The 20,276-nt window shown below is 33.9% G+C and overlaps 1 protein-coding gene across 1 annotated transcript; it reads left to right on the top strand.

Moving 5' to 3' along the window:
• The first annotated feature begins 9,145 nt into the window (after window positions 1-9,145).
• On the top strand, window positions 9,146-17,809 carry LOC132640286 (dihydroxy-acid dehydratase, chloroplastic-like). Its single transcript, XM_060356810.1, has 14 exons — window positions 9,146-9,885; window positions 11,451-11,522; window positions 12,238-12,285; window positions 13,367-13,521; window positions 13,607-13,801; window positions 13,877-13,988; window positions 14,093-14,162; window positions 14,257-14,315; window positions 14,414-14,537; window positions 14,636-14,706; window positions 15,528-15,629; window positions 15,838-15,918; window positions 17,247-17,405; window positions 17,484-17,809. The coding sequence occupies exons 1-14, from the start codon at window positions 9,346-9,348 to the stop codon at window positions 17,532-17,534; spliced, it is 1,839 nt and encodes a 612-aa protein (XP_060212793.1). The 5' UTR covers window positions 9,146-9,345; the 3' UTR covers window positions 17,535-17,809.
• The last annotated feature ends 2,467 nt before the right edge of the window (window positions 17,810-20,276 follow it).

The following is a 20,276-nucleotide window of genomic DNA, read 5'->3' on the forward strand; positions in this document are numbered from 1 at the left end:
TGAGCTAGGTTACTTTGTAAAACTCCTAATAAAGAATCATTAAAGTTTAATAACCTATCATCTCTTAGTAAGAGACATAAAGGTGTGTCTAAACCTAATCTGTAAAGAGGTTTGCCAGCAACTTGGACAAGTCCTATGTGAAGAAAATTATAATTTTTCTTACATCTATTTATATCCTGAATGGATAATAATTTAATAGTTTCTGGTGAACTATTGATAGCAACTGTGGATTCACAAGTTTTCATATTCTAGTTTGTTATAAAATCAAATTTTCCTGTTTTATAAATTTGTCGGAACGGTTCTCTTGGAATATTCCAATTTTGTAAATCATTTTCAACCTTAGCTATCTTTGTAGCTTCTGTTGACATGTTAAAATTATTTAAAATATTCATATTATCAAGTCTCATGATTAAAACTGAGCGACCCAACCCCGTGGGCCATGACTAGTGCCCGACCTGGACTCGTATACGTACCTGTTAGATATAGTCAAACTGAAGCTAAAATCAATATGGAAACTTGCAAAAGAACTCCAAAGGTTCATAACGTCACCATATATACATATATCCAAATAACCGGTCTCCTGGGGAGTCACAACTGATCAGAGGATAATATGATACGCAAGCCGACAAGGTTGCCACAATATATCAACATGATAGGTAAGCCGACAAGGCTGCCACAATACATCAACGTGATACGCAAGCCGACAAGGCTGCCAATACATATCAATACCATAGCACATCGTATAGGCACAGCTGAACAAACTTATACACAACCCACACCTATGTCTACAGACCTCTAAGAGTATCGATAGTGAAATATGACGGGACAGGGCCCCGTCGTACCCCTGGATAAGCATATATATATATATATATATATATATATATATATATATATATATATACACACACACACATCATAAGATCTGTACCAGAAGTCTAGACTCCGGAACAACGGAGCTCTACAAGACAGCTGAGTAGAAGTCCTATGCTGAAGGGTCACCAAATCGACTATCTGTACCTGCGGGCATGAAACGCAACCCCCCGAAGAAAGGGGGGTCAGTACGAGATATGTACTGAGTATATAAAGCATGAAATACAATAAAGAGGATCATCACTGAAATAAAGATTACAGGAGACAAGTATGTCAATCAAAGATACTATTACACTTGCCTTATGAAATGTAAATCATGCATGTCAATATCATATATCATACCCGGCCCATTATGGGGCTCGGTGAATAAAGTCATCATATGCCATCCTTGGCGCCATAATCACTTCATCGTATCATCATATCATCTATATATATATATATATATATATATATATATATACCATACTCGGCCCTCTAGTGAGGGACTTGATGAACAATGCAGTGAAACTGTGCACGAAAACATACCCGGCCCGGGACTTGGTGAAAGACATATTGAGGCATGCACGAGCAGAGTAGTGAACAACCATATACAAACTAAGTCATATCTGAGACTCAATAGAATAATTAAAACGATCTATCATTTGAAAATCAAGACAATAGTCATATCAAGTGCCTTTCGAATGTCACTATAGATTATATCAAAATAGAACTTCTGGAATCATATGCACGTATCAAGACATAATGAAATAGCTTTGGAAATCAAGGACATTAGCCATCCTGGTGGCTCTAAGAATAGGAATTTCTTTGGAATCATATACACGTCGTTTGTTTGTTTCATAAAGATCATGCCAAAAAAAAGGGTTAGCTTTACATACTTTTGGCGCTTAATCCGTGTCTCGATTTGTATACGTTGCCCAAATTATCTCAACCTTATTAAGACGTCAAGACTATGATTAAGCTATGAAAAGGCATAAAACGTACTTCAACGTTAGTAGCTTATTTCAAGACAATTGGGAAGCATTTCCCCTATATCGCTCAATTTCCTCACATTTACTCCAACTATACAATAATCAACATAGCAACAACCAAAGCACGTCTAAGTTATCGCATTAAGAAATAGTCGAAACTAGATCCGAGGATACTCCAAAACCGCCCACATACTATAACAATGCCCAATACACTTCAAATATCTAAAATATACACCCAACAAGCCACATACGCTTCGCATACGATATCTTATACATTTCTTTCTTATCAAATTAGTGATTCACATTAGCAACAACACAACAACGACCTCAACCCTATATGCAAGAAAATTATCTTAACAGTATAACAAGTCCTAAGGCAGCCCATCAATCGCAATCAACACAATATATAATCATAACCCTTAATCCCTCAATTTAACAAGAACAACCCACTAAATAAATATAACTCCAACTTTAACCATCAAATTCCTTTACTTTCATCATTTAATCCATGACAACAACAGCAACAATATCAGTTAAAATTAACTCATCCTACTAGCTTAAAACAGCCCCATATTCGGCCCAAACAAGTCTCAACATCAACCTACACAATTCTTGCATTCAATTCCATATCCACCAATTCATACAAAGACCAAACTATCACTAAAACATGTAGGAGAGTATTAACCCTTACCTCAAATTCAATTAGGACACCTTAGAAGCTTAAGTTGATCAAAATTTGCCATGGCTGTGAGCTGCCATGGCTGTTGAGATTTCCATTTCTTTCTCCAATAGAACTTGAAGATTGCCAATTTATTTATGTAGAGGGGAGGGGGCTGGCCGTGAACTGCTCAAGAGCTGCCATGGCTGTGAGTGGCCATGGCTTGGGAGCTCCTCTCTCATTCACTAGGTTTGTGAATAGAATTATGGCATCACCTAGTTACCAAGTTGCTATTTATATGAATCCTAATACTCCTACATGTGCCCACCATGATGAATCATCCATTTCATTTCATTTTGTTATATTTTTTTAATTAACAAATTGGGTGAGGCCCACTCAAGGTGTAATTAACTTAATTAATCACCACTTAATAATATAATCATGGTTAATTAATCCCTAGTCTCCACTAATATTTCTACACCAATTGAATTTACAAGCAATCGTGCACTCATTAAAAATCGGAATTAGAAAGTCCTTGTCTCATATCCTAAAAATAATCTCGTCCTTAAACTTATGCCGATAAGCTTACGAATAATCCAGTGTATAAAATTTGGGGTATAACAGTTATGTTATCAAGTTGGTTTTGACACCACCTAATACTATCTTCAACAAAAGACAAATTTTCTTCATTGGCTTCTAATAAGCGTTCAGCTGCTTGTATAGAAATTAATACTTCAGCTAAAGTAATATTTCTATTATCTCCTTTGTTATAGACGTCAAGAACTCTAGGATTCTTTAAGGAATTTTGAAATGATATTTCTTTTTCAAAGAATCTTTTGTAAAATAATAAATCTCATTTTTGAAAATAGAATTGCCATTTGAAACTGCTGTAACATCTTAATCTTTTAAAAGATCGAAGGGTTTTCATAAACTTTTTCTTTCTCAGAAAAGAGTTATATTTTGGGGATACTATCCTAGGCGAGTACATCTATTATCTCTGTTATGTTTTATCCTACTTGTTCTTGTATTGTAATCAGTAAGAGCTTGCTTGTTTATCTTTCTTAATCCTTATTAACTTGTTTCTCTAATGTCCTAATGTGTCTACCCTTTCTTTCTATGTGATCTTGGGGACGGAAACATCCAACCTTGGCTCCTAGCATCTGTTGTAGTCTTAAATTTTTAAGTGTAGACCAACTTCATCATTTTAAGAAAATATGTGTATACATTTCTAAAAGTGTTTTCATGTATAAGCATCTGTTGTAGTCTTAAATTTTTAAGTGTAGACCAACTTCATCATTTTAAGAAAATATGTGTATACATTTCTTGGCCGTTTATAGTTCGTCTTCTTGATGTTATTCCTTATTATTTGTGTGAGACATATGTACCTAAAATTAATGCATTTTTATCCTTACCCAAAGGTATAAGTTTTAAATCATTTGGTTTTATGACTTCTTTAGCCGTTTTTGTGTTCAATTTAAAATCGTTATTTCTTTTTTCCTGAATTTCTCTTCTTTAAATTTTTCTCTAAGCGTGCCTTTACCATTTTCTGAATTTATTATCGTTATTTAAATGTCTTATTTATTTATTTATTTATTTATTTATTTATTTTGCAATTGTCTCCTACTTCTTTACATGGACCCCACTTTAATTTTCTTTTTCAATTATCTTCTACTTCTTCATGTGGATCCCCCCTTAATTTTTTTTTAACTAACTATATTAGAAGAGTGGGTGGTTGACGACTAAACCCACTCTTCTGATATAATAGAATAGTAACTATATATATATACACATTAGTTTGGTGTACAATGTAAAATCCCAAATAGAAACTGGAAATGAAGATAACTAATATGACCAACTATGTAACTTAAAATACATTAATACCTGTTGCTGAAGAAAAAAGATTTGTATCCACTTACAGAAGAAAATGACCTTACAAAGATCTTTTGTATTTAAATACAAAAGATCTTTGTAAGGTCATTTTCTTCTCATATTAAAAGTGGCATAACTAAAATAATACTTGTAATGAATTATAAAATCAAATCTCCTAGTAGTGCTCATTTGAGTATTTTATAATTCCTCATTTATGAAATTTTCCAAATCAATCTTCCCAATTTTTTTTTCTTTCGAAAAGACACAAGAAGATGTACGTGAAGCAACAAGAATGAGAACCAAGACTTTATTTACCACTTAACATACATGCTTAACATTATGACATAACTATGGAAAAACACCATAGGGGAGTAAGGTTAAGATTTTATAGTGCTGTATATAGGCTATAGCTACAAGGAGAATGAAAATTGGATTAATTGGGCGTTGTTTAGAGGGAACTATAACCTATTGTGAGTCAAACTAGTATATTGTAGGAAAGTGTCAGCAGCTTAATTATTCCCAGTATACCTAGCTATATGACATAATGTCAATGAGCTGTAATTAATTTGGAGGAATTAGATTTTCAAAAAGAAGTTGTTGTGTGGTTAGAAGGTTTCACAGGTTCAAGCGTGAAACAATCTCTTGTCAAAGAGTACAATGTAAAATTGTGTACGACAGATCCGATAGGGATAGATTGGTCTTTTTACTGGATCCTGCACATAGCGGGAGCTTAGTATATCAAACGATCCTTTTAATTAACGAGGATATTTCAAGTTCGGAAGGGTTTTACAAACTAATTGAGAAAACTTTTCGTGGTGTCAGGGTAGTCTTTGCATGGAGAAAAACTTCATATCTTGTAATTGTGGTGACCTAGAACCATGCAATATTATCCCCAAAATGAACCGCATCTTATCAAATCCTAAAACAAGTGTATAATTTTTAACATATACAAACAATATAGTAGTAGCAACTATTAGCCCCTTTCATTAATATCCAAGTAATTTGTGTAGGGCCTATATAGAGTACATTATATTGTGCACTATATTAGGAGTGCCAAACTTTCAAGTTTAAAATTATATTAGTTGTAGGCTCGTCAGCTAAATTAATTATGTAGCTCGCAGACAGAACTATAGGAAATAAAGTATTAGTGGCAAGCTAGTCGTACCATCGCTTAAACAATAGGAATACAAAATTTTAAATTCTGCGTTGTGCTTATTGAGCAAAAACTTCTCTTTTTCGCATTACTTTTACGTGGAATACATCAATAATCGTTTAAATTTTTCAATAAATTTATTTAGACAATTGAATTACTGTTTATTCTAATTGAGCACCTAAATTGAAATACATGATTGGTGTTTTTATTAGACATTTCGTGCTTAAATTTTAGAAAATCATTTACACTGCGGCGGACCCAAATGTATTCAAGGGTTATCATCCTACACACCTTAATCGCGAACTTTTTTTATTTATATATGAATAATACTTTAAAGAGATGACCCTGCCAAGCAATATAGCTTCAGTAGCTCATTGGTGACGCTCTTCAACAGCAACCTTGAGGTCATGTGTTCACTTTGAAAAATTTACTCATTTTTCTTTTATATTTTTTAATTTGGAGATTAAAGTTACTTTATAATTTTTGGTGTTGTGTGTTGCTCTTTCAAATGTAAGTTTTTTTAATTTTTTTGAAAACATTCATCGTTTTCTTTTGGAGTTGAATTTTATAAAATTATCTAAAGTCTAACTAAATTGATATATTAAGTTGTAGTTCAGCTTAATTTTTTTTTTCTAAGATATAATGTCATTATAGTAATTTTTTATTTTTTTTTACTTCTTTAAATATCGACCCTACTTATGAAAAATTCTGCGTATGCCACTGGTGTGTTCTCAAGCGCCTATTATGTGGATACATTAACCACATAAAATATGTCTCCTCCTCAATTGCAACAAGCTTGAGGCTAATGCATGTAATAAAATGAGGTTATATATTTTAAATGGTTAACTTATATATATGTATTGCTATTTGTTGCTTCATTTGCTTTGTCTGTTGCTATTTGTTATCATATTTTTCTTGCAACCAGGTTTGAAACTTTTCTATTGAGCTGAGGGTTTATCAGAAGCAGTTTCTCTACCCCCACAAAGGTACTCTTCCTAGACATACTTGAGATATTATACCTGATATGTTGTTATTTTTGTTTTAAGCTACATGTGTAATGGGCCATTGCGAACACATACATAAATTTTTTCCAAATTTGAGCTAAAAATATATAATAGAAACACTTTATTATTGTTAGATGCTCAATCGAAATATGCCGTAATTTGAGTGTTTATATGAAATTATTAGACAAATTTACGATAATATATCTAAGAGTGTGTTACTTATCTCAGACATAAGGGACCCCATCCTTCTAATTTTCTCATAAAAAGAATAATTTATTCAGTTAATCATATCATATTTCTATATAGAAGCATGGGTTAAATTCATGCTTCGACTTCAGTCACAGACCAAAAAAAATAAAAAATCAAATGGATCCCATATTAAAAACACCAAACAATATAAAAAAAAAAAGGAAAAAAGTGGACCCCACCATCTCTATGTTAAAAAAAGTGGATCCCATATTATAAAAAAAGCAATGTAAAAAAAAAACATGCATCTCATATTAAAAATCATGGGTTAAACCCATGCTTTGTCATCAGTTATGGACCCAAAAAAAAAAAACGGGTGGACCCCATACTAAAAATATCAAGCAATATTAAAAAAAGGGAAAAAAGTGAACCTCATATTAAAAAAAAAAAACGTACACCCCATATTAAAAATAAAAAAATATTCATGTAATTCCCAAAATATTCCCATTAAGTCAATAATGGTGGATTCGTTGCCACATGCGTATCAACCCATTAGTGGGAGGAAATGAAATTATTGTAGAGCAAAAACATAGAGTCCATATTATTACTTTTCTTCAAAAGGTTAAGTGATCAAACTATACAATTTTCTTTATTTTCTTATATTAGCTTGAGCTCTAATCTAAATATTTAACTGTTGCATTTGCTATTCCGCCATGTCATTTATTTGTTATGTTTACTAAAATAAATATACTTAAAATATTTATATTTTAAAATAAGATAGAATTTAATTACTTTTTCATTTTTATTCTTACTCTAATAAATGTGAAAAGATATTAATGTCATAAAAGAAAAATTAATATTAAATGGAGATCAAATAATTAATAAGGTAAATTAGTTAAATTATAATTCTACTTGACGTTTCCTTAAAAAACCGTGCAAAAGACAACATGACAAGTAGAATAGCTAAACTAAGAATATTTACCAAAAATTAAAAAATAGTAGTTCTTCGTTTAAATACAAAATTAAATTTCTAATTTGTTTCGTTTTAAACATGCAAGATTAATTTAATAATTTGAATTAGAATTATTCAAATCAAAATTTGATAAATAATAATAAGTATTGTTTAGGTCTAATCTACATACATTAGTAATAAATATTTTACACATTTAAATTAATCGAATTAAAGTTCAAAGTATCAACTAATGCTTAAATATTACTGTTATTTTATCTCAAAGAGAGAAAAATAGTTTCCTTTTAAACAAGTCTTCTGTTTTCGAAATATTAATAAATTTTTGCCAACTTTATATTCGTAGCACACACACTAATATAATAAAGTTTAGGATACAGAGCACAAACTATAATATTATAGTAATCGTATTTTGAACATAGTTATATATATATATTATCACTATTCAAACACAATTACATATACGTAAATATACTATAATCATACTCACGAGCATACGCTGTCTAGTTTTATAAAGAAGATTCCAATAATGATAAACATGCCTCTATTTTCAAAAAAGAAAAAAACAAAAAAATTAGGTCCCTTCTCCACCCTTTCTCTCTTTCATTCTTATCTCTCACTCAACAACACAAAAGAGTCCAAGTATATAAATAAACCAATCTCCATTTTTGTCATACTTCTCCCCACTTCACCTAAAATCCTTTCACTCCATTGAAGAGTCCCTTAAACCCTTCACTCCATTTTTATCATTCCCTCAAAATCTTGAAAAATCCCTTAAAACCCTTCTGCTAAAACCTCTCACTAAGCAAGCCCATTTGCTTTCTGTGGGTTATGAATAGTTCGGGTCAAAATTTAAAGGATCCATCTGTTTAATTAAAATTTAATTAAGTATTATATTATTATGTCATTAATGAAGAGATAATTTTAAGCTGAAAACAATATTAGGGACAAATTTTATCTTTTTTTTTACCATTCTCTTCGGGAGCTTTTCTTTTGCTCCTTTAGTGACTCGAACACACAATCTTTGAGTTGAAGGTAAATGACGCTTACCATATGAGCAATCACTGCTAATATGTTAATCACATTTTTTTACCATAATAGGCGTTAGAAATCACAATTTGATCCTTTGAGCTAGTTCTAATATGTTAAGAGCAATTTTTTTTTTGAACTTTTCCGTTTTATAAATACTATTTCAATAATTTTTTTTATTTATTTTCCATCTAGTGCCCGGTACTCCCATTGAAGCCCGACTATACTCGGATTTATGCCGCATAGGGCCTCATTTTAGAGGAAAAATGCTCCCTACCAAATTTTTTTCTCATACCCAAAATTCGAATTCGAGATATCTAATTAAGGGCGAATAGCTGCACCACATCCTGGTTAATATTTCAATAACTGATAACATGCCTCTATTTTTTTTAAATAAAAAACAAAAAATTTAGTTCCCTCCTCCACCCTTTCTCTCTTTCATCATTCTTATCTCACTCAACAAACAAAACAAAACAAAGAGTCCAACTATAAAAAAACACAAAAACTTGAAACGTATCTCCATTTTTTGTCCTACTTAAATCCCTTCACTCAAATCTTGAAAAACCCCTTCACTCCATTTTTCTCAATCTTGAAAAACCCCTTAAACCCTCCCAAAACCCCATTTTTCTCTACTTCACACTATGCAAGCAAATTTGCTATCTACACCTATATACCCCACCCCTACCCCCACCCCCACCACCACCCCAACCACCAACCTTTTCCCAAAATGTAGGCCCCACTCAAGAAAACTCACCATCCGTGCCGTCGCCACGTCATCAGATACATCACCACCCCAACCATCACAAAAACTCAACAAATACAGTAGTAGAATAACTGAACCAAAATCTCAAGGTGGGTCTCAAGCAATACTATATGGTGTAGGATTATCAGATGATGATATGAACAAACCCCAAATAGGGATATCATCAGTTTGGTATGAAGGGAATACTTGTAATATGCATTTGTTGAAACTTGCTGAAGCTGTTAAAGAAGGGGTTCAAGAAGCTGATATGGTTGGATTCAGGTTTAATACTATTGGTGTTAGTGATGCTATTTCTATGGGGACTAGAGGCATGTGTTTTAGTTTGCAGTCAAGAGATTTGATTGCTGATAGTATTGAAACTGTTATGTCTGCTCAATGGTATGATGGAAATATTGCTATTCCTGGATGTGACAAAAATGTAAGCCTCTTTTAGACTTTTCTCATAGAATCTTGAAAAAATTAGTTATTAGTTAATGCTTAAATTCCTTTTTAAGGGGTCGTTTGGTTCCTGATTAGAGTTATGCAGGTATTAGTAATGGAAGAATTAGTTATAGAGGGTTTGGTTATGAAGAGTTTAGTTATCTATGTACTAGTTATTCCATGTGTGTTGGTTACGCTTGATCGTGAACTGTTAGTCAAACACCGTACTTGGTGTGCTATATAACAGCTAAATGCTACCAAACGTTGTACTAGTTATTGTGGTTTTAGTACATGGATAACTCACTTCCTAACCAACAACCAAACAGCCCCTTAACTGAACCTAAGTCCAGGGTGGGTCCGAGGCGATTATGTACGGTGTCGGATTATCAGATGATGATATGGACAAACCCCAAATAGGGATATCATCAGTTTGGTATGAAGGAAACACTTGTAATATGCATTTGTTGAAGCTTGCTGAAGCTGTTAAAGAAGGGGTTGAACAATCTGGAATGGTTGGATTCAGATTTAATACTATTGGTGTTAGTGATGCTATTTCTATGGGGACGATGCTATTTCTATGGGGACTAGAGGCGTGTGTTTTAGTTTGCAATCAAGAGATTTGATTGCTGATAGTATTGAAACTGTCATGTCTGCTCAATGGTATGATGGGAATATTGCTATACTGGATGTGACAAAAATGTGAGTCTCTTTTAGACTTTTCTAATAGAATCTTGAAAAAAAGAATACCATTTTTAGTTATTAGTTAATACTTAAACTCTTTTTTAAGTGGTCATATGGTTGCTGGTTAGAGTTATGCAGGTATTTAGTAATGCAGGGATTAGTTATGCAGGGTTTATTTATGCAGAGTTTAGTTATTTATATATTAATTATTCCATTAGTGTTGGTTTGGGGTTGTACACTGGTGACCTGGTAACTTGGTAACTGGGATTATAAACTTCGCTATTATTGTGGGGAAAAAGATGTGAGCTTTGCAATTTTCAATCATCTGTTCAATACTTTTTCTATTATTGTGGTGGTGGGGGGGGGGGGGGGGGGAGTGAGTTTTGCAATTTTATTGCTACTTTTTAAAAAAATGGATGTTCTTCATATTTGGGGAAATTGCGAGTTTTCTTATCCAATTCTGGAGTGTGAAAGTTGACGATATGGGAAATAGTTTCTATTGGGGTATTATGTTTTATTTCTTGAATAAAAGATGCAAACTTTGCTATTATTATGGGGAAAAAGATGTGAGCTTTGCAATTTTATTGGTCTACTCAATACATTTTCTGTTTTGCTTTCAAAAAAGTTGCTGCCTATCCCTGTAAAGACTTGCAATATTTTGTGTAGGTTATATTTCTTGGAGTAGATAAGATCCCAGGTTGATTTCCTGGAGAGTTCTATGTATATGGAACATACCACTTTCAATTAGAAGTGGGTACAAGTATAATATTCTTAAGATTTTGTGTAGAATTGAGCATTTTTTTCAGTTTGAGCAAGCAAAAAACATGTATTCCAGCATGCTGTATCTCTTCCGAATGATAACTGCTTGTTGTACTTTGGCAGATGCCAGGCACAATTATGGCAATGGGAAGACTAAACAGACCAAGTATCATGATATATGGTGGCACCATTAAGGTCAGATAGGAACATTCATGTTCGAATTCTTTCTCGTTGATCCAAAGCCTTTTTTCCTGTAGAGTATATATTATCTTCTGAGATGTTGCTGCTTGGAACCATGCTATCACTTTCTAAATTTCTTCGAGAAAAGTGAAGTTGAATAACAATGGAGAATAAACAAAAAGGGAGACTGAACTTTCAGGGAGGAATATAAAAAAGGATAGGTGAAAGAGAAACAGTGTAGTATTTGAAATCTATGTTTTGATGTACTGAGAAAGTGAGATAGTAAAGGAAGCACTCAATATGAAAGACATTTTCTTTTTAAATTATTAGAGGATTTTCTAATAATATGTCTATTTAGTCGCTAAATATTAGTTAAACTTTAACAAATAAAACATGGAAACAAAAATTCATGTGTAAATATTTGTTTGTTCCTTTATTTTTCATTGCATCAAAGAGTGAATTTTCGTTGCATTACAAGTACAAATCAAAATGCTAAAAATTGCATTGGAGACACTTGCTGCCAACACATCGATTAGTTCACTCCCTAATCATTAGGGTAACCGACTTTTTAGAAATAACACTAAATAAAAAGAGACAAACAACTCTAGATTCTTACTAATATAACAACCATTAATGATATTTTGAGGTCATTTGCTGCATCACGTGTTGATTCCTAATTCTGTTTGCTTCTGAATCATTATTGATCCTTTACCTTTTCTCTAATGTACAGCCTGGTCATTTTCAAGGGCATACATTCGACATAGTATCGGCGTTCCAGGTATGTGTAGTGAATTGCTAGTTTGCTGTTCTAAGTTGTTCTTATTGCCCCTTTTAGCAATTCTTCTGTCCATTTTGCCTTTGAAGTGCTATAAAATTCTTCTGTTTAGTTAGGGCTTTGAATAGACTTTGTGACACATGGAAAACAATAAGCTCACATGTGGTAAAAACATATCACTATATCAGTGGATGGTCTATAGAAATAAAACCATTGAAACTAGGAGAAAGCATGTTCTGGTTGAAGTTCTCTTACCCTATGTAAGTACTTGAGGAACCATGGAGGAGCATCTGGATATTTGAGAGGCTTTTGTAAAGTGAGTTCGAGTTGCCTAAAGGATGGGATTTTTTTGGATGATCTTTTTCTTGGATAAGACACATATATGCAGTAAGGAGGTGAAGTAAAAGCTTTACTGGATTCCGATTTCTTCTTAGCTATATAATTTGTTATTCTAACCCAATATTAATAGTGGGAAAATAAAATTTTAAACATTTCCAAGCCTATGTCATTCCATCTAAACATATTCTATTCGTGTCCCTCTATATCATGCTCTAGGGGAGAATGGTCTTTATCTGCTTATCATAATAAAATGTATGCTGGTCTTTATCTGCTTATCATAATAAAATGTACCCTGATGTTAGGGTAAATTTAATTAAAAAAAATATATCAATGAATACTTTGTTGAAGTATTCCCTTGACACCTTACTTGTTTTTGACTTGTATACTTTCAGGTAAAGTCTTCGTCCTCTTATTTTCAGCACAATTTTTATCCATGTGATATTTTGTGGCAACTGGCGAAGATTTTTCTTGACAAAAGACCATCCCCATTATGACAATTTTGATCTTTTATGTAAAAGCATTTAAAGGGTTGTTGAGCGCTTTCAGACGTGCCATTTGTGATTTGTAGTTGTTATGGTTTATACGATAGATGCATGCTGTGTGACTTGAATTTTTTTTTATGAGAAGGCTAAACTTAAAAGACAGCTTTCTGCCTTAGATTTTTCAAGAAAAAAATCACTCACGGATCTTCACTTCTGTAGGAACTTTGGTGTTGACCATTTCTCTGCTTTGATTTTAATTACAGGTGTATGGAGAGTATGTTAGTGGTGGTATCAGTGATGAAGAAAGGATGAATGTAGTTCGTAATTCATGTCCGGGTGCGGGGGCTTGTGGTGGAATGTATACAGCAAACACCATGGCATCGGCTATTGAGGCAATGGGAATGTCGCTCCCTTACAGGTAAACAATGTGATGTAGTTTAAACTTTGTTTAACAAGAATTGTTGCTAATATGTGCTTTCAGCGTCTCCTTTTCAATGCTATAGCTCTTCCACACCAGCTGAAGACCCACTGAAAATGGATGAGTGCCGCCTAGCGGGAAAATATCTTTTGGAATTGTTGAAGATGGACTTGAAACCTCGAGATATCATCACAAAAAGTTCACTTCGAAATGCAATGGTGATAGTCATGGCACTTGGTGGATCTACAAATGCTGTACTACATTTAATTGCTATTGCAAGGTGAGCAAATTTTCTGCAGAGTTCACAATTTACTTTTGGGATGAGTATGTTAGTCATGATTTTGCATCTCTACAGGTCTGTTGGCTTGGAATTAACTCTAGATGACTTCCAAAAGGTCAGCGATGAGGTTCCTTTCCTTGCAGATCTGAAACCTAGTGGAAAATATGTTATGGAGGATGTGCACAAGGTTTGTGCAACACTATGTATGCCAATATAATTTTAGTTTTGGTTATATGGCCAGTCACTGCTGTTGATTTTTGTTTTGATGAATTGATGAGCTTGATTATGTAGATTGGAGGTACACCTGCAGTCATCCGCCACCTATTAGAGCTTGGGTATTTGGATGGGGACTGTATGACTGGTATTTGGTTTTGATGATGGCTTTAGTAGACATTTTCTTATATTTGTCATCTAATAAGTGGTGGAACTGATTTCACGTGCTCTTTGATTTGTAGTCACGGGAAAGACCATGGCTGAAAATGCAAAGCTATTTCCTTCTTTAGCTGAAGGTCAGGTAAGGTCTTTTTACCAATGGTGCTTACCATGTGTTGCAGTAATGTTTTTTTATCAGGGATAAATACTCACTTCTGTCCATCTTTCTTTTTCTTCTAGCAAATTATAAGACCATTGTCAAACCCCATCAAAGAAACAGCCCATATTCAGATATTATATGGAAATCTTGCACCAGAGGGTAGCGTGGCAAAGATCACTGGAAAAGAAGGAATGTACTTTAAAGGTATGTTCTCCTTATTTAGAATTTTTAATATTTGGTGTCTTTGAGCACTGTCTATTTACCTCTTGAAGATAGAACATTGACGGGAACTTGTTCATCAGGCCCCGCCCTAGTGTTTGAAGGAGAGGAAGCTATGCTTGCGGCTATCTCAGAAGATCCTTTGAGTTTTAAGGCAAGTCAGCTAATCCGTTTCCCTGTATTTCTTTCTTTTACTTCTATCCTGATACACTAGGCAATGAGTGCCAAAGCGTCGATTTCTAAGGAGCATTAATAGCTCAGATTAATAGTAAATACTGAAAGCTCTTGAAGTCCAAAGACAAAACGGGTACAAGCTTATACTGACAATAAATCTTATCTTCGATGAATCAATTATAAACAGATTCCCCTTTCTAGGCATTTTTAATGGTTAAAAGGTTATCAAAATATTAATACATGAAAGCCTTTTGCCTTTTGCCATTATCCTTTGGCTATTTCTCGTACGCTTTGGTTAACTATTGCTAGTTTACTAATGAAAATAAGCTGTGCTCTCTCTCTTTTCCTTTTTGCTTTTTGCTTTTCTTTCATGTATTTCTTGAGGCAATGGTCCTTGTCTTCTTTATGGGTCTAATGCATGACATTAGACTTTTCATTTTTGATAAGGCAGCAGAGAAGAAACAATGAAATCTCTGCTTTGTTCATTTTTCTTGTTGTATAGACTTACACATCGCGCTATCTCTCTGCTGTAAATATATAGTATCTTATATTCTTCCTTTTTTTGAGTTGCTGTAATTAACCATCTTATTGGAATTTCAGATAGGTAAATTGGATACTTTGTGGAAGTATCATGCCCACTGACTGTTACTTTAGCTGATTTCTTCAGTTTTAGCTTGCATTTGCCTCGTCTGTTTGTTGATTAGTAATTGGCTGCAACAGTTTGAGCTTTATTTTTCAAGCCAGTTCCATTGTGTTGGATGTTGGGTAGTCTAGACATATCTTCTGTGTACCATCTTTCAGGGAACAGTTGTAGTCATTAGAGGAGAGGGGCCTAAGGGAGGACCAGGAATGCCCGAAATGCTAACACCCACAAGCGCAATTATGGGTGCAGGTCTTGGAAAGGTACGCAATGCGAGATTTTTTTCTTCCTTGTCTCTTATATCTTTCATTCTAGTCAATACTTATAGTTGACATGTATTTCGTAAAAGTTATAGCTTGTCATTCTTTGTCTCTCTACTAGTATTTCATTTTGAATCTGTTGCATGACGTTAGCTCGTAGCTTCTGTTTTCCGTGTTGCTGAACGTTTATTTTGTTTTCCTTGAACCTTAGGATGTTGCATTACTTACTGATGGAAGATTTTCTGGAGGTTCTCATGGATATGTTGTTGGGCATATATGTCCTGAGGCACAGGTACATTAGCTTTTGTTTTCTCAACTTGTTGCTTCTTTTGCATCATGCATAATTTGTTCCTTTCTCCCGTCTTACCAGATTGCTTTCACTGTGTTGTCTAGCTTGTACTTTTTCAGCCATCAGGAACTTCGGAGCCACCTTAATATCTTGGATGCGGGAATAATCTTTAAAGGGGGTGGGGGGTTAATAAAAATGACACCCCTATGAGCACCTCCCCCTGAGGCACTTAAAAGTTTAACCACAATATAAGCACCTCACCATACGCAGTTAACAACAACATACCCAGTGAAATCTCACAAATTGGGGTCTGGGGAGGGTAGAGTGTACGCAGATCTTACCTCTACCTTGGGAGGTTGAGGCTGTTTCGGGGAGACCCTCGGCACAAGGACATGATGCTATAAAAAGCCGTGAAAAATACTATAGAAACATGATAAATATGTCTGAGAAAAAGAAAGTCGTAGCTACCACAAGTTAATAAGATAGTGGAAGTACAAGAAACAACATATAGTAGTAGAAATTGAAGGACAAGAAACTACAAAAAGTAATACTATGACTACTAGTATGAAAGGATACATAGGACAATGCTCAACTACCTACTAACCTTCTACCGTAATCCGTGTCTTTCATAACCTCCTATCTAAGGTTACCATACACAGTTAAGAGAAATGTCAGTGAAAATTTGATGGCACTTTAGTCAGAAAATTTTCTTTTGATATCATGCTTCAAATTCTCTTCCTTTCTTTTGAGCCGAGGGTCTATCGGAAACAACCTCTCTACCCAACAAAGGTAAGGGTAAGGTTTGCGTACATCCTACCCTTCCCAAACCCCACTTGTGGGACTACACTGGGTATGTTGTTGTTGTTGTTGACTTTAGTCAGAAAATGTTTGCATGATAATAGTTATTACTGTATATCCTAAAGTACCAGTTTCAGCTGTTAAATTTGTTCAACTAATAGGTTCCTAGTTTTGAGAGGGCAATCACTAGTTTTGGTAGCCAGACTTTTCTTGTTTGTTTCCTAGTGTTGATCTCTTTCCACCTAGTTTTAGTGTGCTCATCTACATGACTTCATTAATTTACTTAAGTTGTTGAATATTGTATTTCCTTCTAAGAAAAATTTGTTGTAGAAATATAAGCATGCAGCTATAGATATCTTTGCAGTCGTGATGATAACAGTCTGAGAGTGTTCGGATTGGCTTATTTGAAGTGTTTTTTTGGCTTTTAATCCCTTTTTTTACTTTTTGTGGTGTTTGGGCAAGATAAGCACTTTTAGGCCAAAAAGTACAAAAATATATGAACTTGATTTATTTACATTCAAACCCCTCATCAGGAAGGAGGTCCAATTGGTCTTGTTCAAAATGGAGACGTAATAACAATTGACATATCCAAGAAGAAAATGGACGTTCAGTTATCAGACGAGGAGTTTGAGCAGCGTAGAAAGAGTTGGACTCCCCCTGTATATAAAGCCGACCGAGGAGTTCTCTACAAGGTACGTTATTTGGTAGTAATGGATATATGTTTGAAACCAAAGAGTTTTATATCGACGTAATTTTTTTGTTTCTTGCAGTATATCAAAAATGTGCAATCTGCTTCCAAGGGATGTGTTACTGATGAATAGACAAGAGAAGCAATTTTTATGAAAGCATAGAGTGAATCTGGGAAAATTCCTGATTTGTAGATTTTGCATGAAGCTGCAATACGGGCATTTTCGCGGCTCTTAGCATATTAATGTTAGGTTTATCCTATTTATGTTTTCAGATGTAACTCATATAAATTGGTTCGTTTGAAGTTGAGGGAGCATTATTTTTTTCGTCTACTTTGTAAGTCTGGATCCTTTAACTTGTTGATTAGTAGTCATTTAAATAGTATAATGCTGCATGTTTTATTTTGTGATTCACACTCTATATATCTTATTTTCTTTTAGTGATCTACATACTAATTTTTCATACTTGCAAAATAATATTACTATTCTTCTCTTTAAATTTTCAAGAACGGAATAGGAAAGTAAAAATAAGAGAAATAAAACATACTTCCTCCGTTTCAATTTGTTTGTCTGGTTTTGACTTGGTACGGAATTTAAGAAAGTAACTAAGATATGTAAAATGTACTAAAATATCTTTCTATCTTGTGGTCTTAAATGTGGAAATAAAGAAGAAAAGACACATTCGGAAAGTAAGACAAACAAACTGATACAGAAGGTGTATTGCTCAAAAATATTCAACAAATGAAATATTGATTTGAGAGTTTGAGAGTGGATCATGGACCTAACTTTTTCTAGGCTGTGGTTCGGACTATTCTGACCATCAGATGACCCAATATCCTTGAGTACTCTTGGGCTTTTGCCCATATTTTGCAATGGCCTAATAACCCCAATTCAACACCTGAGAGCCCAACTATCTTTTCACTTTTAGCCCTAACTGTTAGGATTGACCTGTTGGCTGTAATCACGACATTTGCAAGAGTATTAAAGTTTGTCTAACCCTTTTTTTTTTCTTCTTATTTTGTTGATTGATTTAGAGTCAAGTGGGCGAGGTAATATACGCAAATATGCAAAGTGTACAGCTGGTGGTACAGATACCCTTGAAGAAGAGTACGATTCATTGTATACTCAATGGCAGATTCAAGAATTTAGCTCGACGCTTATAAATAGCATCCGCCAGCTGTTGCTTTTCGTCCCCTTCAAGCCGACCTTGCATTCTATATATTCTGCAAAACTATATATTTTTTATTATATAAGATTTTAACTTATGTACACTAATCAACGGTATAATTTTCTATGAGTGTATCATGTTAAGATAAACTTATTACAATAGGTGATAATTTATACTGGCCTTAGTTTGGTAAATTAAAATTTGTTGTAAATGACATGTTATACTAACTTTGTTAAAATACATTGGTAGTTATTTAGCATATATCAGAAAATATAGTACAGAGTTAAATTCTTTAGCCATTCTTGATCGTTGTAATTAATAATATGGGGAAGGTATTACCCTAGTTCCTGGAGGAGTATAGTATATATTGAACTTTTAGTTTAATCATGTTCCCTAATTTGTCTATACTAAACCTAGCTTGTGTATATTCATAATAAGCAGGGTCATGCATGAGTGTTAACCATGTATCATGTACCAAACTATTTTGTATCCATATAATATTGATTTGATTTGATGGGAAAAACCTCTCTACCTCTACGAGGTAGGGATAAGATATGCATGCACTTTAATCTTTACCTTCCCCAGACTCCACTTGTGGGATTACACTGGGTATGTTGTTATTATAATATTCATTTGATTTTCATAACTGCCTTAATCGTAGAAGGTTAGTAGGTAGTTAAGCGTTGTCATACTAGTAGTCGTAGTATTATTCTTATAGTTCTTGTCATTCGATTTATGATACTATTTTTTGTTTTTTGGACTTTGATTATTGTATTAATTTATGATAGTTACGTCTCATTTTTTTAGACATCTTTATCATGCTTCAATAAAATTTTCAAATGACTTTTTAAACTGCTTTGAACTGCCTGTCCATATGTCGAGGGTCAACCGAAAACAACATCTCTACCTCCTAAGGTAGGAGTAAGGTCTGCATACATTCTACTCTTTCCAGACCCACTTTGTGAAATTTCACTGAGTGTGTTGTTGTTGTTGTTGTTGTTGTTGTTGTAACTGCCTTAATCGGTTTCCTTTGTTATTCATTTGGCTTAGTACTCGTAATGTATATATATGCTTCGTTTTCCAGATATAAGTCATACAATTTGAATTTCATGATGAAATTCATGCAACAGACCAGAGAGTGCGATTACGTAGATGTATTTAGCTTACTATTTTAAAGTATATTGTCATACCTTACGTACGTTCTCAACGTAGGTGCCATTTTGATAACAACAAACCCTTTTGACTTAGATTTGTTTTTGTTTAGCTTTTGTATGGGTTTGTTTTATGTTTTTGTTTTGCTGCTCGATTAATTTAGATTTACATGACGCACAACCGATCGAGACATATAAAATATAAAAGAAGAAATCGCATTAGAGAGAGAGAATTTAACTTATTTTTAATTGATATCAAAACTAATAGAGTTATTGCCAGAGTCTGACATCGGTGGGTTAAAGGGTACATGGTCTTCTTATATATACCTGCTTGGTTAGTTCTGTCCGGCCTCATGAGCTAGCCTTTCGAACTGAGTTGAATCCAAGATCCATTTCTTTATGATGAACAGGCTAAGCGATCTGCCGAAATTGTAGGATGTAAAAATACCACCAGTAGGGGACCTTTCCACCTTAGAGAGAGGTCTCCACGCGAGCAGTGTGGATGAAGCGGAAGCGAACATGTCGACTTGAGTAATCCCAACATTGATGAGAATCCAA

Source organism: Lycium barbarum, chromosome 5 (genome assembly GCF_019175385.1).
Source record: "Lycium barbarum isolate Lr01 chromosome 5, ASM1917538v2, whole genome shotgun sequence".
Taxonomy (NCBI): domain Eukaryota; kingdom Viridiplantae; phylum Streptophyta; class Magnoliopsida; order Solanales; family Solanaceae; genus Lycium; species Lycium barbarum.